Raw genomic sequence first — 17,574 nt, forward strand, 5'->3', positions numbered from 1 at the left:
ATACTGTTTGTCTTTCCTGAGGGCATGGCAAAGCTCCTTCCCCTGTGGCTTACTGCCTGGTTTTCAGTGGCTATAACTGGAGCCTAAGGTTACAGAGGACACAGCTAGTTTCCTCAATATGAGTCTGTTCAGAGAACTGCACTCTCTCCACTCCTGTGGAGTCAGCTGGTCTTCACGGACTCCCAGAGGAGCAGCTTCTGGACCCTCACTTCTTCTCCCTCCTTTCCCAAACTCAGATCAGCTGTGGGTGTTTGAAGGTGAGCGGGAACATTGATGTCTCCACCAGAACAAAGAGAGTGTGTCCTGGGGTGCTGTACCTCGAGAACTGTGAGCTTCTGTGTCTGGGATGTGAGCTGATCTTCCAGAACTCTGAGACTGGTCTCCGGGAGGTCAGCAAAAAAAAGGAGTGTGGTTTCTGTCTTTATTTCTTAATTTTACTAAGGATCAGAAATTAAATGTTCAGCTCCTGGAGAGTTCAAGGTCATTAAAAAAATAGATGTGAACAATTACAATTCTGTTAAGATGTATAGGACAGAACAGAAGGATATACAGCAAAATGCTAATATGATTGTCTTAGAAGGTTGGATTTTCCTGTTTCCTAAATCTAATTCCTAGATATATGCTTGCTTATATTGCCTTAGCAATTTAGAAATGTTTTCTAAATTATTCTTTCTGAGAGGGGAGATACCTAGTATCTAGGCACTCATAAATGGTGCAAATGGATATCCTGCCACATGTACTAGAGGAGCGTTTTTCCACATCTTGAATAGAAATAAATAAATATGAGTTATGTAGCAATAATGAAAGAATAAAATCTTAAAGCATTGTGTTCTCATAATGGAATGGTGTGTGGAGCAAGCAGTTTATATAATAGACATGCAACAGTGATTTTACTTGCAATGCATACATTTATTTAAGTAGTATTGCTTGAGTACCTTCTCTATGCCAGGCTATGTTTTAGGCATTTGAGTTACATCAGTGAGTGAATAAAAACAAAAAATGTCCTTCCCTCAAGTAGTTTGTGTGGCTGGCTGAGAGGTGGTGGTGTTGAATACTGATAATAAAGATATATAATAAATTATGTAGTATATTATATGAAAATACAGATTGGAGGAATTGGGACTCTGGTGGAACTAAGTGTTGGTTGCAATTTTAAATAGGGTGGTTAGAGTAGGACTCATTGAGAAGGTGATATTTGAACAAGGAAATAAGGAAAGAGAATGCTAGAAATAGGAATAGCCAGTGCAAAGGCTCTAAGTACAGAATGGGCGTGGTGAGGTCTGTGTAAGTGGAGTAGTTAGCTGGAAGAGGTTCAAGGGGTAATACTGAACCGGAAGTTCTTAACTTGGGGCCTTGGGTTATCAAAGGGGTTCAGCAATAGAATTCAGGGGTCTATTCCTTTGGATGGGGAAAATAAATCTTATTTTTATTTTAAATAATAACATCTTACAGAAACTTAACATTTCTTTCAATCATGATGTAGGCAAAAATCCTTGGCAACTTAATCCCCTTCTCCCTCCTCACCCCCTCTCCAACACCTCCCTTTTGGTAACTGCTAGTCCCTTCTTGGAGTCTGAGTCTGCTGCTATTTTGTTCCTTCAGTTTTGCTTTGTTCTTATACTCCACAGATAAGTGAAATCATATGGTATTTGTCTTTCTCTGCCTGGCTTATTTCACTGAGCACAATACCCTCTAGATCCACCCATGTTGTTGCAAATGGCAGGATTTATTTTCTTTTTATGGCTGAGTAATATTCCATTGTGTATATGTACCGTATCTCCTTTATTCATTCATCTGCAGATGGGCACTTAGGTTTTAGAAATATCCTAAAACATGGTTCTGTTCATTACCATATCACATCAAAATTATGTTAGTAATTGGACCTGCCACTAGGTCTTGTCATTTAATGTATTAATACATGAATACATGTGTTACTATGGCACAATTAAAAATATTTTGACAACTGAGTTGGTTTCCTCTGTAATCTATTGTGTTTTATTTTATACATTTAAAAATTCTATTCTGAGAAGGGGTCCATGGCACACACACAACAAGATTAAGGAACCCCTGATATTCAATACTGGAGGCCAGTGTAGAATGTTGTTTGATGTTGACCTTTGTACAAGGAGTGAAATGGGAAGCTGTTAGAGAATTCTGAGCAGAGGCATGACAGGATTTTCTTTGTGTTTAGAAAAGCTCACTCTGGCTACTCTTGAAACTAGAGGTGAGAGGATGAGGAGGTATGTGGACCTAGGGTCACAGTTATTAGGAGGTTATTTTTGTGATCCAGAGGAGAGGTTGTATTTGCTGAAATGGTGGCTTGGTTTATGGTTTTAGCAAGGGAGCATTAAAAAGTAGAAGGATCCTGGATTTTTCTGGAGGTAGAATCATTGGTATTTACTGACAGGATGTGAGTGAGAACAATCAGGGATGACATTAAGGTTTTTGACTTATGCGGTGGAGGAATGGAATTGCCATGGACTGGAGAACACTGGGTTGGTGGGGGAAGATTAGGCATCATTTCTGGTATGTTAAACTTGATATGTCAATTTGACATGCACAGGAAAGTGTTAGTAGGCATTTGAATATGAGTGTGAAGTTGGGCAAGAGGGCTTCTGAGCTGTTGATATCTGCTGGGTAGTTATCTAAACGTATAAAAATTGGTGTTTAGAACGCTGGAGGCTAGATGAGATTCAGGGTGCAAAACTAGGAGTGACCCTGGGGGCTACGGGAAGAGACTGGGATGAACAGGAGGGTCAGCAAGAGTAACTGTGAAAGAGCGTCCAGGGAGGTGGCAGGAAAACTAAAAGAGTTTGGTGTCCTGGATGCCAAGTGAAATAAGTGTATCCAGAGGGGAGGGAGTGGTCCAAATGGTAGAGCAAGTGGAGAAAGGACTGAGAATTGACCATTAAATTTAGAAGCACAGAGGTCACCAGGGGACATTGGTGGACCAGCTTAGGTCAAAGTCTAATTTGGAATGGCTTTAGAAAGAGTGACAGTTGGAAACAGTATGTAGACATATTTTTGACAGTTTTTGTTGCAGAAGGAACAAAATTGGGGTAGTAGCTGGTGGGGCAAGTGGGATTGGAAGAAAGATTTCATATTCCTCTGATTAAGATGGGAAAAATCATAGCATTCTGTATGTCATGGCGAAGGTTCTCTGCAGAAAGGGGAAATTTGATGTAGGAAGAGGGAAGACATGCTGGAGTGATCTCTTTAAGACTGGTAATAGAGTAGATCTTGCATACTAGTTAAGGGGTTGGCTTTGAAGGAGCAGTGAAAGTCATCTCCACTAATAGTTACAAGGACAGACAATGAGGGTTTCAATGCTGGAAGGTGGGAGCATGTGGATGTTCTGATTGCTTCAGCTTTGTCAGTGAGATAGGAGTCAAAGTTATCAGTTAAGAATGGAGATGAGACAATAATAATACAGCTAAAACTGTATATTACATACCTATATGACAGGCACTGTTCTAAGCACTGTACAAATATTAACTCTCCTCACAATAATCTTGTGAGGTAGGAATCATCATTATCCCAATGTACAGATGAGGAAACAGACACAGAAGGGAAAAGGACTCAACCCAGGCTCCCCTATTTGTCAAAGCTAATTTCCAATCCATTCCTTCGGGGTCTGCATTCTCAATCATGATGCCTATTGGCAATCTGACTTTCTAAAAGGTAGTCCCCATTTCTCCTCCTTAACTAGTGACCCTCAGTGTCCTATACAATGGAATATTATAGTGTCTATCTCAAAGGATTAGGGTAAGTGCTTAGCACAATGTCTGGTTCATAGGAGATAGTCAATAAATGTTAATACTAACAATAGTTCTAGCAGCAGTAATTTTTTATTGATGATAACACTTCATGATTCTATTTATTGCTTTTTAGGGAACATTGGGTTTCATGTTTTCCAAATAGAGGGATATAAATGGTATCTTATACTTTATTAATATTTCTTTGATTATCAGCAGTGTTGGACATTTTTTCTTATGTTTGCAGGACATGGAAATAGTGACTCTGACTTTGTATTTCTGTGACATCTGTTACCACAGTAATTAAGGCAGTCAGCTAAGGGGAATGTGTGAATTCATGAGCCTGGCCTCCAGCTCACTGGTCATGAGAGCCAAAGGGACAGAGCAGTCAGAGGCCATATAATCTGATGGCTGGATGCGCCTGGGTACTTGTTCAGCTGTGGCTTTTCTATTAGAGGCAGATGTGAATACGGCTTCAGGAGTCACCTTAATGAAGTGAAGCACATGATGACAACTAGAAGAAGACTAAATATGGCTAAGGATAAATGGATATAGTAATGGTCAAGTGGAAAAAACCAGTGGACATGTGGGGGTGAGTTGGTGCTGACTAGTTGGTGCCATAAATGACAAATTTCAGGAAACCACTAACTGGGGTGGATCCTGTGGAGAGCACTGGGCCTGAGCCAGATCTGTCCCATCGAATGCAGATCCTCTTTGAGGAAGTCCATGTCTTCAGGCTGCATTAGCAGCAGACACTCCATAAAGCTGGCTCCTTCTGGTAATGACAGTAGAAAGCTTTGGTTGGTGTATTATGATTTTTTTTTGTCCTTCTCTGTGAATATTAAGCTTGGATAGTAATAAGAGTAGATTATATAGTCAGGCTTTCTGGGTTCAAATCCTGGTGGTATTTCTTACTACCTGTGTGAAGATGGGCAAGTCCTTAATCTCTGTGTCCTCGTTTATCTCTAATATGGGGGCAATAAAAATAATATTACTTCCCACATCAAACTTTTATGAGGATTATATGAGTTAAAGATATATTTCACCTACTGTGCAATGCACATTTTCCACATCTGAAATTACAGTGTGTTTTACAACTGATGACATTTTACAACTATAATTGGCAGCATTTTTTTGTAATGGTACTTAAATACTGTGTCTTATATGTGTCTTAGAATCAATGGTGTCTTGCATTTGAGGAAACATGTTATTAGTAAAACATTAAATATGGGTTGGTAATCGGAAAATGCTACATAAGTGTTATCATGTACTTAGTTTTATAATCACAACCAGATTCTTATGACCTCACTAAACTCATAAGGATGTGTTTGTTGCTAGCCCTTTATCCTTTACTGTGAGAACTCTTAAAAGCAAAACAAAATCCAAATAAATCAGAATATCACGCCATAAAGAGTCATATGATCTTTTGGCCCTTTGGACCTTCAGGGGTGTATTATGTGACTTTCAAGATTACCTTTTCTTTTTATACTCATCCTGTATCTCCCAGGTCACACCCTCTACTTTGCTTTCATGACCACATGGATAAATCATTCCAAATCTTGGCTTCTCCTCTCTTCCAGTGGTACCTTTTCCATTTCCATCAGCTAATATTCTGTCTACATCCTGGACCTTATCTTTTTAACGAGAGCTTTAGTTTTGAAATGACAAATTATAACATCCATTCTGTCCACCTCCCTCTCCAGTTCCAGCTTTTCCTCTCCATTCTCCAGAAACACAGACCCCGTCTTTTCCTCGGGGGCTTCACTCCAATCGTCTTCCTTTGTGTTTGTCAGCCTTTTCTGCCTTCACTCCCTTCTTAGGACATTAAGAGTCTGTCCCTTCTGTAGCAGCCATCTGACAAAACCCCAGCCCTGGAGAGACCCAAACATTTGTTTCTTCTTGCCTTTGTCTGGACTGCAGAAGCGGGGGAGAAAATGATGCCACTGTGCAGGTTCCTTCACCAGCACTTGCATCTCTGATTCTGTGTGGGCCCTCCACATGCCCACCAACTCTAACAGGTGCTCCTCCTCAGCACTCTGCTGTTTACAGCTGCTGCCTTTCAAAGATTTTTCTACTCCCCTAAGTAATTCTAGTTATTTTCCTCTCCCTTTACTGTGAACATCTGACATCATTCAAAAGCCACAAAGAAGCTTCAAGGTATGGTAGACAGAAAACCGTAGTCAGGAAGCCTGAGCTCTGCTGACAGCCATGTGATTGCTTTTCTTTGTTGGTAGGCATGCAGTGTGTTTTCATCTGCATATTGATCTGAGATTCTCTCTGCTTTGCAGCGAATGAGTCATTCTGTGTGAATGAGTTGGTCTCTTCCTCTGTACTTTGAGAGAGGAGGGCTGGCCTAAGTAGCTTCTGAGCTTCTACCTTTAAGATTCTGTAATTGTAAGACTTCAGTTTTGTATGTTTTTCCAAACTCGTTTTAATTTGTTTTTCTATTTTAGGATTTTTAAACTTGTGAAATTGGATTCTACAGTTCAGCCGATGTCATTTTATCAATAGGCAGGAGAAACTTAAGGAGTGCCTTGTTCTGTAATAGCTAACCAAGACTTGGCCTTGCACCTCAAGGGCTTTTGGGGAAAAAGAATGTGTTTCCTGACCAGGTTTTCCTCTGAAGAATGGGTAGGTGTGTGTTAGCCTGGCCTGGCTTTGGTGCCAGACTAAACTGAACATTGCTCTAAAATGAGCTGGTATCTTCCTCATGCTGCCCAGATGGTGCATTTCTAAAACAATCATCTGGCAGGTTATGTTGGGATTTACCTGTTAGGTGGGATTGCTCAAAAGATCTTGCCATCTTATTTTTATTTTTTCCCATCTGCAGTCCCTTCTGCATACTCCCAGCATTTGAGCATTGTTTCTGGATGCTAGCATTTCAGGGGAACAGCAGTAAGGCAAGGAAAAATGCAGTTCCTGTGCAATAGCTCTTGGCTCAGTGCAGAGTTAGCTTTTGTGACCTCATTAGCTTGGATAGAGAAGACCTTGGAATTAGTAGCCAATGGTGGAGCATACTCTTTACAGTCCCCATGTATTCATCACTTTCTAACCTTGCCAGACATCACTGATTGGAGATAAACAACAAATGCCATGGTTCTCAACCTTGACTGTATATCAGAATCACTTGGAGAGCATTTTAAAAATCTCAGTGCCCGTGTGCATTTCATACCAATTAAACCTTTTTCTGGGCTGGGATCCATAAGTCATTTTTAAATCTCCCCAGGTGATTCCAATATTTAGCCAAGGTGAGAACCACTGAAGAAAGGCTTTATAGGGAGGACATGAGTTGGCTGATGGAGTTGTTTTGGCTTTCACAAGTGAGCTGGTTTTATCTCCAGTTTATCTTTGCTGATTTTTTTTACTTTAGTAACAGTGTGGAAAGATCAGAGGTAATCAGCTGTACATGACTGACTTTTTTTTTTTTTGAGAGGGTATCTCATATTTATTGATCAAATGGTTGTTAACAACAATAAAATTCTGTATAGGGGAGTCAATGCTCAATGCACAATCATTAATCCATCTCAAGCCTAATTCTCGTCAGTCTCCAATCTTCTGAAGCATAACAAACAAATTCTTACATGGTGAACAAATTCTTACATAGTGAATAAGTTCTTACTTGGTGAACAGTACAAGGGCAGTCATCACAGAAACTTTCGGTTTTGATCACGCATTATGAACTGTAAACAATCAGGACAAATATGAATATTCGTTTGATTTTTATACTTGATTTATATGTGGATCCCACATTTCTCCCTTTATTATTATTATTATTTTTAATAAAATGCTGAAGTGGTAGGTAGATGCAAGATAAAGGTAGAAAACATAGTTTAGTGTTGTAAGAGAGCAATTGTAGAAGATCAGGTGTGTGCCTGTAGACTACGTGTTAATCTGAGCTAGACAAGGGCATTAAAACATCCACGGATGCAGAAGATTTCGCTCAAAACAGGGCGGGTGAGGTTCTAAGCTTCACCACTGTTGTTCCCCAATTTCTCACCTGATGGCCCCCCTGCGACTGTGCCTGCATGACTGACTTTTAACTGTGTTATTATAACCTTAGAGTAGTAACTGTATTTTGCCTGTGGCTCAGTGTATGCCTCTCTCTCTCTCTCTCTCTCTCTCTCTCTCTCTCTCTCTCTCTCTCCCCCTTTCTCTTTTTTTACAACTGTCTGAAGCCCTGTGGGGTGTGCTGGTACAGAGGTGAACACCAAAGGGGTAGAGAAGGGGTGCCTGCATACAGAAAGGGAGGTTACAGATAAAGGAGCTTAATGAGCTCTTGAATACATGCTCTTGGAGTTGCATGTCTGTGTCTACTGCAATTCAGATATGACCCTAATTTTGCCAGAGGCTTGAGTGTATGCTTCTCTTCATATGCTCTCATCAGTGGTATTCCCAGTAGATACAAGAAGTCCACACAGTGGGCTGTGTGTGGACTGGTGTGTGTGTTGTCTCCATTTCATTTGGTGTGTTACTGTTCTGTTCGCTTTGAAAACTAGATACTTACTGAAACAGTTATGAGGAAGTCAGTTATCTGAAAAGACCAGATTATGTGGAGTAAAACAAAACTACAACTATCATTGTAGCACTAAAATGAGAAGATTTTTAAGAACACATGTTGAAGTGAAATGTCTAGAACCATTGTTTCTAGCTACCTAAAAAACTGGTATTGTTTCTGTTTCCACCTGTGTGTACACATAGTCTTCAATTTCTATAAATTCCAGGCCTACCGAATACAGTTCCCATTAAGAATGCTTAGAGATCCTAAAGTAGGGTTGCCAGATAAAATATAGGATGTATGATTAAATGTGAACTTCAGATAAACAATGAATAATTATTTAGTATAAGTGTGTCCTAACTATTACACAAGACATAAATTATCTATATTTTATCTGCATTTCACATTTCACTGAGATCTGTATTTTTATTTCCTAAATCTGGCAACTCTGTGGAGGTGTGGGCTGGATAAAGGGCCAGAGCACTGTCTAGTTTTTCTGTGCTGGGCCTCATTGATTTGGCTTTATACCTCTTACTGTATTTCTGCAGAGAAGCTGCTACTCAGCTTTCCTTCCCACACTCTCATTCTGCTGTTTTCCTCTATGTCTGATAGGTTTCTAATCTTTGGTATTAGTATGCAGAGATGCAGGCTTGAAAATAGCCACACACATGCACACACACACACGTAATTCTTAAATTCTGCATGGTAGGAACAGTAAGGAGTTAAGACCTTATACTTAGAGGCAGTAAGCCCAATGGTAGGTGCATGCAGTATGTTATATCTGAGTATTTTTCCACCATTTGAGAGATGTAATTGTCCTGTCTCCCTTGGAAACCTGGGCAGGTGGCCTGACCTCCTGGGTAACTTGTCTGGCATGGTTTACTAGAAAATTCCACTCTCATTCAAGTTAAAGCTAGCTGGCTTTCACCTGCCTCTTCAGAGACTGATCTTCACCTCCCTCTCTGAGGTTCATTTTGTTGGCCTTGAATAAAGGGCTCTGTCAGTTGAGTGGAGGCACAAACTAAAGTGCAGGCAACTTCTTTCAAAGTTTTAAATCAAGTCAACTAATGCTTATGTGAGCCACATGAAGAGTGTGTGTGTGTTTTCCTACTAGTAGTTTGTATAGTCATTCTGTTTGAGGTAGGCAGTTTTTCTCACTGACTATAAAGTTAAAACTAATCCTATGTTTAAAGAGTGTACATGAAATTTTGAGCATATCCATATGTCCAAAGAAAGTCCTGAATGTTTTCTAACTGAAAAAAATATAGCAAAAAGTACAATGAGCACTTTTATACTAACCATTTATAACTCAACATTTTGTCTTATTTTCTTCAGACTTTTAAATCCAGTGCTTAGGCCCCTTTTGTAATAGTCCCTAGTCCAATTTCTCTGCTTGTCTCCCCAGCAATAGCCACTCTCCCAAGATTTACGTAGGGGCCACCACCATGCAGAACTACAGGAGGCCTGTGTGTGTTTTCCTAGGTGATGTATCGCATGGATTTTCTAAACCCCCTATACAGATTGTATCATTGTATAAATTGTGACAATCAAATCATTGTAAATAATACTAGTTTTGTCTCTTCTTTTCCATTTCTTAGAATCTTATTTCTTATTGCATTGTCCCAGAGCTCTAGTATAAAGTAAGAAAATATAGGTGATGGTGGGCATTGTCTATTTTTTTGGCATTCTTAATCTTCCTGAAGTTTCACTATTATATTTGAATTGTGTTAAAAATTCTTGATAGGTATTCCTGAATTTGATTTCCTTCAACTTTAATTAGCTAAGAGATTTTTTCCTTTTTAAAAATCAAGAATGAACTTTGACCTTTATCAAGATAGTTTTCTGTATCATTCTGTATTATTTTGAGAGAAGAGATGGCTTTTCTTGCTTAGTATATTAATGTGGTAGATATATCACTGATAACTGTTCAGGTGGTTTATACTTTTTGCATTCTTAGAATAAACCCTGCGGAGTTGTATGGTTTATTTTCACAAACTACTGATTTAGATTTTCTAGTTTTTGTTTTGTTTTTATTTTATTTTTAGTCTATCCTTTTATTGTTTTTAATTTACTGTGTTATAGAAAAACATGATCTATACAATGGTATTACTTTGAAATTTGAGAGATTTTCTTTGTGAATGATCAATTTTTGCAAATGTGTATGCCTGAAAAGAACGCATGTTACTGATTTGTTGTGATCAAGGATATATAATCAAGGTTAATTGTGTCAGTCACTTTTTTTATTTACTTAGTATTATCTCTTATCATTTTACTCATCTTTTTATATTCTGTTTTGCTTTATATATTTTAAGGCTAAGATGTTAGTTGTATTCAAGTTCATGATAATACCCACTACCTAACTAAAGAAATAAAACATTACAAATACATCTGAAGCACCTGTGTGCTTCCTACCTTCCCCTTAGGGTTATTTAATCCTGTGTGCTCTTTTATACTTGAGTATAAAATCCCCAAGCAATATATAATATAGTTGTGTTTAAAAGTCTTTAAAAATGGCATCTGACCATGAGCACTTTTTCTCATGTTATTTGTTACATTAATCTGTGTCAGTATATATAGTTCTGGTTTATGCACTTTGAATGTCTGCATAGTATTACATTGAATGAATATATCACTGAATATTTGCTTATTTTTATTGCTATTGATGAAAACTTGTTTATTCCTATTTTTCACAGTTAGAAATAATGTTTCTGTAAGTGTTCTTAACATTTGTATTCATGTTAATCACTTCACTAGGGTAAAATTGTAGGTAGATTTTCTGATTTTATTTATAACCTTTTAATTTAGTATTGACAAAATGGTCTTTAAAGTGATTGTTACAACTAGTATTCCCATCAGCGTTTGGAACTCTTTCTTTCTCACCACCAGTTAATATTAGCAGACTTTAATATTTCCAAATATGATGGTAGTGAAATAGTATCCCATTGTAGTTTTAATTTACCTTTTCCTGAGGACAAGTGAGATCGTATGTCTTTTATGTGTTTATTAGTCATTTGGAGTTCTCCCATGAATTTATTATCCATTTGCCCATTTTTCTATTGGCTGCTTTTCTTTTTATTGCCTCTAGTACTTGTTTGTCCTAGATGCTAATCTTTTGTTGGTCATATGCTTTGCAGATGTCTCCTCATGCATGTGGCTTATCACTTTCTAGTGGCCTCTTTTTAACGTACATGATTTTGGTAATTTTAATATAACTGAATTTTAAAAATGTTTTCCTTTAAAAAAAATCTTTCAAACCTCCAGTGTCATAGAAGATAGTCTATTCTTCCAAGGTATTTTGTTATGCTTTTCACATTTAGATTTTTAATCCACTGGAACTGATTCTTGTGCATGGTTTGAAGTATGACTTTTTTATATTTGTATTTAGGAATAGTCAATCCTTTCCCCTCAAATTTCAGTACACCCTCAGATCACATACTCAATTTTCATATGTGCATGGTGCTATTTACAGACTTTATTTTCTGTTCTATCTCATGGTCCATTTTGTTGTCTGTGCCCCAATGCCAGAGTTTCTTAATTGTGATTCTTTCCTATTATCTTTTTCTTGTTCCATGCCGTGTTTTTGCTTAATCATTCAGTATTCCTTTATTCACAAATTCTTCCCTTGATTGTACCAGAGTTTATCCAACTCTTAAACTTTTTATCTCAATGCCTACATTTTACATTTCTAATATTTCTAAATTTTATGCTCACCTTCTTATATATTTTTTTCATAGTGTGCTGTTACTGTCATTATGGTAGTTATTGTTGATCTTGGTAAGGATTCTAAGCATTACTAAAATACTTTTAACATGTTTAATATTTAAAATATGTGTTGTGTGATTTCATATTCAAAGTTGGATTTTGTTGCTTGTCTTTTAGATTTCTTCATCTGTATTAGAGAATGTTTTGAAGGCTCATGATATATAGGATGCTTTGGGAGAAAAAGTCTCCCCTTCCCCTTTTATACCATCTGTTGCAGTTGTCTCACATGATCCTTGTAAGACCCCCAGACCAGAAGTTGGTATTCCAGTGGTGTTCTGGGGTCCCAGCCCAAGGTGGAACAGGAACAGACAGGGTTTGGAGTTTGATCTTAATCCCCAGCTGTGGCCTCCTGTTTAAGCCCTGAGGCAGCAGTTGACAGCAACTTGTTCTAGCTTCCTCTGACCCTGTGGGAACCCCTCCTCTGTTTCTTTTTCTAAGCAGCAGGGCTGCCCCAGGTTTCCTGGCCCATGGGGGCCCTTTCAGCCCCTGTTGTTCCATAGTAAATTTGCTCTTTAGGAACCTAAGTCCAGGCCATCTTACCTCCACAGGGCAGGCCCAGAGCTTCAGGACCAAAGCACCACTTTGCTATTCTGTTCCATTTCTGTTTCTCCAAGATGTTTTCTGTTTGGGTCCTGGCATATGACTTTGGCCTTTTTTGCTTTCATTTTAGAATTCATTGCGCTGCAGGCTTAGTGAGGAACAAAAAATGTGGACCTGTAACAAATGGAAGCCTATTGGGTCAATTTAAACTTTTTGGAGACATGGTTGGAAATACCCCTTACTTGTTCTCATTTTCCTCATATGGCTGCCATATCCATACTAGTCCATCTGTTAGAGCAAAGAAAAAGGTTCATTTCACGGCTTTGTCTTGCCATTAGCTCTGCCCACCTGCCACCGTCCTACCAAATCCTGCAGGTGTTCCCGTGCCGCCTGGGAGCACATGCCAAGTCTTAGTAGGAAGTATTGTGACTGCCACCTAGTGACAGGCATCAGGTACTCTCCGTTGTAGCCTAAATTTTTTCCTGACAAGTTGTGTGCCTCTGTAGATTTGATTCTTGACTTTTCAAACTGCCTGGGCAGAAAGGGGCACGTAATTCTCAGGGACCTTGTGTTCCTGGAGTACTGAACTGCTTAGAATCTGCATTTTAACAGAACAGAAAGTAAGGATAAGAGGAGAGGACAAAGTGAAAAGGCAAGTTATCCAAGCCCTGGCTCTGAAATTTGATCTAATGACTGTTTTCTCCATGATAAACTGTCCATCAAATGGTGCCTGGCCCTGATTGCATACCTTTCTGATACAGGATAAAGTCAGAGACATAGCCATGAATTTGCTGGCCTTTGTACCTATTTTATACTATCATCCCAGGAGCTCATTTTTGAGTATTAAAGGATATAAATATACTGATTCTCAGCTCCCTCCACTCCCACCCCATTTATCTCCTTCCCCTTAGCCCTTTTCTGTCTATATTGATCGTGAGACTCCATTCCAGGTAGTTAAAGCCTCTAAGATGGTATGAGCCTTCAAATAGTAAACTTGGCTAGAAACTTAACCATATATATTCATCAGGTATTGCTGCAATAATGCTGTGTAACAAATCATGCTAAACTCCAATAGCTTTCAATAACAATCATTTATTTGCATGGGAGTAAAGGTCATGGGTGGTTCAGCCGAACTAGGCTGGACTCTTCCAGGCTGTGCATAGACTGGACTTTGCAGTCAGCTAAGACTTGGGTTTAGGTCTGCACCAAGTATGTGGTCCCAGACTGAGTGAGTAGTGGCTTCCTAGGGTATGTTGTTCTTCTGTGAAAAAGCGGGAGTGAAGGAGGCAAACCAGACTATGAGCAAGCACAACAAAATCTTCTCCTTACTCTGTGTCAGTTCACATTCACCAGCCAAACCCAAGTCATAGGATGTCTTCTACACCCTGAGCAGAATGGGGAGCTTTGAAGTGGGTGAACAGTGCCCCAGCCTTTAACACCTACATATAAAATCACTGAAAACTAAAGAAAGTATTTTAAGAAAACAGGTTCTAAATTTTAAAAGTGTACATCCTGGGAAACCTTTTAAGGCTAGAAATATGTACTGTTCATTTTCTCATTCCTACAGCTTAGTTCAGTGCTTGGCTTACAGAGAGAGATGCTAAGCACATGAATGAGAGAGCTACAGGGCACAGTGAAACATTGGTGGGCCTGGAGAGTTGGGGGTTTTTCCATCTTTTAATAATGGCATTTATGTATTTCTGCCAAAGAATATCCTAAGTGTTCTTGACAAGGAGAGAGATTGAAAGTTACAATTCCTAATAAACTCATGGGATTTCTCCAGGTGATTGTCCAATCTTGTATTTTCTAATATGAAAATTAGTCATCTCCTTTTGATACATATATAGTACAACATCATAGATAGATTCATTGATAGTTTATGTAACTTCTACATGACACCACCCTTTCTGAAGAAGTAAAATGGACCCTCTTCCCAAAATTTGATTCAGATGCCAAGGTTGATGCCTACACGCACATGCTGTGCAGACACACACGCACACATACGAGGGTATGAAAAGGCCTAATACTAGTACTTGGGACTTCTGGGTACAGTAGGGCAACCCTCTTAAGCTGGCTGGAAAATGCTTTGAGAGAGGAAAGGGAGGAGACTAGCCTGGATATTACGGTGTTTAGGGAAAGGGCTAAGGATTCCCAGTATGGGCAGTGACTTGTGTGGTTAAAATTTCCTGCCAGTGTCAAAGCCTTTCTAATCAGATTGCCCAGATGTGGTGCATAGGGGAGGAGGGAGAGGTGGGGATTAAAAGTTGTTGGCAGTAGAACATCAAAAGATGGAGTGAGACTCCCTATTATACTTTCTCCACCACAGGTGTGGTTGTCAAAGGCCCACTAATAAGAGGGGCTGTATTGACATTTCAGGTGATGTACCTTCTCTAGCTATTGACTTTGATTACACCCAACTTCTTTTCCCTTATAGTTTCACTTACTTTGAACCTTTCTCTACTGTTTGTGACAGGTACCAGGACAGCCATCCCTTTTCCAAACAGCAGTTACTGCATTGCTCAGAGGCATCTGGTGAGGAAACACGCCTTAGAAGACCTATTATACACTAAAACCAGGCTGCATACTTTGCCTTCACAAGCTTAGTAAATATGAGAGCTCAAATATGATTCCATTCTTAGGTATTAAGGCAAATTGTCTGTGACTTGGCCTTCTATCACCAGCACCATTTTCATTAGTGTTAGAGATGGATAGAGAAAGTTTCTGTATTTATTAATCAGAATGTATTTATCTGTCAGTAATTAGCATGTTTTCCTCAATGTCATCTTTTATATACCTGCTCCTTGATTTGGGGCATATATTTATACTATTTCAAAAATTCTTTAAACTAACTTTCATTAATTAACTTTTTTGCTGAAAACTAATCTTATCTTACAGAAGTGGTTCTCACACTTTAGTGTGCATCATAATCCCTGGGCAGCCTTGTTACAGCATCCTCCAAGTTTCTTAACAGGGCTGGGGCAGGCCGGAAAATTAGCATTTCTAAGAAGTTCCAGGTGATGTTGTTTAGGGACTAAACTGACAAATGCAATCTTCTAAGACTTGTACTTATGAAATCATGAGTTTTATGTGTGCCTTTGCATTTTTCTCCTAATGTACATTAAAATATTCAACTGTTCAAATAAAACCCAGCTGTCTATTACCAAAACATGACTACACTGGTATGTGTGCAAAACTTTGGAAACACTGAATAGTCTCTACATACAATTCAGATGATGGGTCTGTTCAGGTTCCTGGACTCAAATCCAGTATATGTGTTTTCCCACGCATGACACCAAGCAATTCTCTAACCACCAGCAGGGTATCCAAAAATTTAAACTATTTTAATGCTATCTGCCCATAGACAGCACCAGATTCCCCAGGTTAAGGGCTCCATTCTACAGGACTGCCCTCTGCCCCTGACTCCAGACGCCAAATACAAGCCTCAGGCTTGTGCTTCTGACTAACTGGCTACAGACTGGAGGTTCCAACAACTGCCCCTTGGGTTTGATTAATTTGCTAGAGTGGCTCACAGAACTCAGGGAAACACCTAGTCTGCCAATTTAATAAAGATATCATAAAGGATACAAGTTAACAGCCAGATGAAGACATACACAGGGCAAGGTCCCAAATAAAGGAGCTTCCGTCCTCACAGAGCTTTGGGCCTAGTTTGGTGGTACATGGAAATGTTCTGGTTCCCCAAGCATGGGAACTCTCAGACAGGGGTTGGGGGCTGGGGCTGGGAGCTGGGAGCTGAAACTTCCCATCCCATAATCACGTGGTTGGTCCACCTGGCAACCAGCTCCTACCTTTGGGTAAGGTTCAAAAGTCTCCTCATTAACATAACAAGGCACCCATTTCACCTTAATGGCTCTGAAGCATTTTCAGCAACTGTGGATGGAGACCAAATATACCTTAGAGACCAAAGATTATATAGCAAAGGATACTTTCCCTTTCACATTAAAGTATGTACCTGAACATGTTTGTGACAACATGTTGAGTCAAGGGGTAAAGCCAATGAGAGGCAGAGCCAATACAAATTAGAATCCATGGATAAGGACAGAGCCATGATTCTCATTCATTTGGGAAATCAGAAGTTTTCTAAATCCCCAACTCTGCATAATCCAGTTCTGCCAGTAGGGTATGTGTGTGTAAGGGGAGATGGTTGGATATATTTGTAAGAGAGAATATAAATGAAAACCAGATTTAACCACAAACTGGTGACTAGAGTCCTGGAAGTCCCCATGGAGAAGATAGACAAATCATAGTCATATAACTTGATGGGATCACCCATTATAACTCACTGTGCATGTTGACCCTATAATTAAAAATATCCCATGCAGATATTTACAGAGTTATGGAAAAGGCTTACCAAGTTTTCCAGTGATTCTAGTGATTGTGTTGTTGGGAAATCCAGTCTGGGGAAGTCTCCCTGGGCACTAGGTGAGATCTCAACCCAGGAGAGGGTTCCTCTGATTGAAAAAGAATTCATGTGAAATTCTAAGCAAACTGTAGTTTAATAAAGTGAAAGTACACACTCAAGGAGAGAGGGAGGACATGTTCCAGAGATGGGCAGCAAGGTGAGGTAAGAGTTCGGTGGTCTTATAGCTGGAGTTTAAGCAAGGGGGAGTATATTCATTGGGAAAGGTGAGGGTTTTCTCAGAATAGGGAGGGAACTGGTGACAAAGGGGGCTACATCCTCTTTTGATCCTGATATGGTTAGCCTTGGAGCCATCTTGACACCTAGGGGTACGATTTTTAGTATGCTAATGAGCCTATAATGTACTTTGGGGTAACTGTAGGTTACCTGTGTTCCCCCATCCTGAATCTAGTTGGTTTGAACTAGATTGGACTGCCTATGTTAATTGGATAAAGCCAGCAACCCTTAAGTTCCTAGGGACCTAGAGTTTTGCTTATACCTGAAGTTTACCCAACCATAACAACAACAGACAAAAACAAGCAAACTGCAGAGTAGCACAGGTTCTTTGGGCTTGAATAACATTGTTGGTACTTACTAGCATGTGA

At 39.3% G+C, this 17,574-nt stretch overlaps 1 protein-coding gene across 9 annotated transcripts in view; it reads left to right on the plus strand.

Annotated features, from left to right (window-relative positions):
• Positions 1 to 17,574, plus strand: part of FMN1 (formin 1) — a 410,926-nt gene that overhangs the window by 156,044 nt on the left and 237,308 nt on the right. For 2 of the 9 annotated variants that reach the window (XM_073211583.1, XM_073211584.1), the window contains exon 8: positions 15,026 to 15,084. The exons of 6 other annotated variants lie outside the window; for them this stretch is intronic. In XM_073211583.1, coding sequence (XP_073067684.1) covers positions 15,026 to 15,084 — 59 coding nt within the window. Of the gene's footprint in view, positions 1 to 15,025; positions 17,270 to 17,574 lie in introns of those variants that run through there. One more of the 9 variants, XM_036998447.2, reaches the window with a different exon arrangement.

This window comes from Manis javanica, chromosome 8 (assembly GCF_040802235.1).
Source record: "Manis javanica isolate MJ-LG chromosome 8, MJ_LKY, whole genome shotgun sequence".
In the NCBI taxonomy this organism is placed as follows: Eukaryota; Metazoa; Chordata; class Mammalia; order Pholidota; family Manidae; genus Manis; species Manis javanica.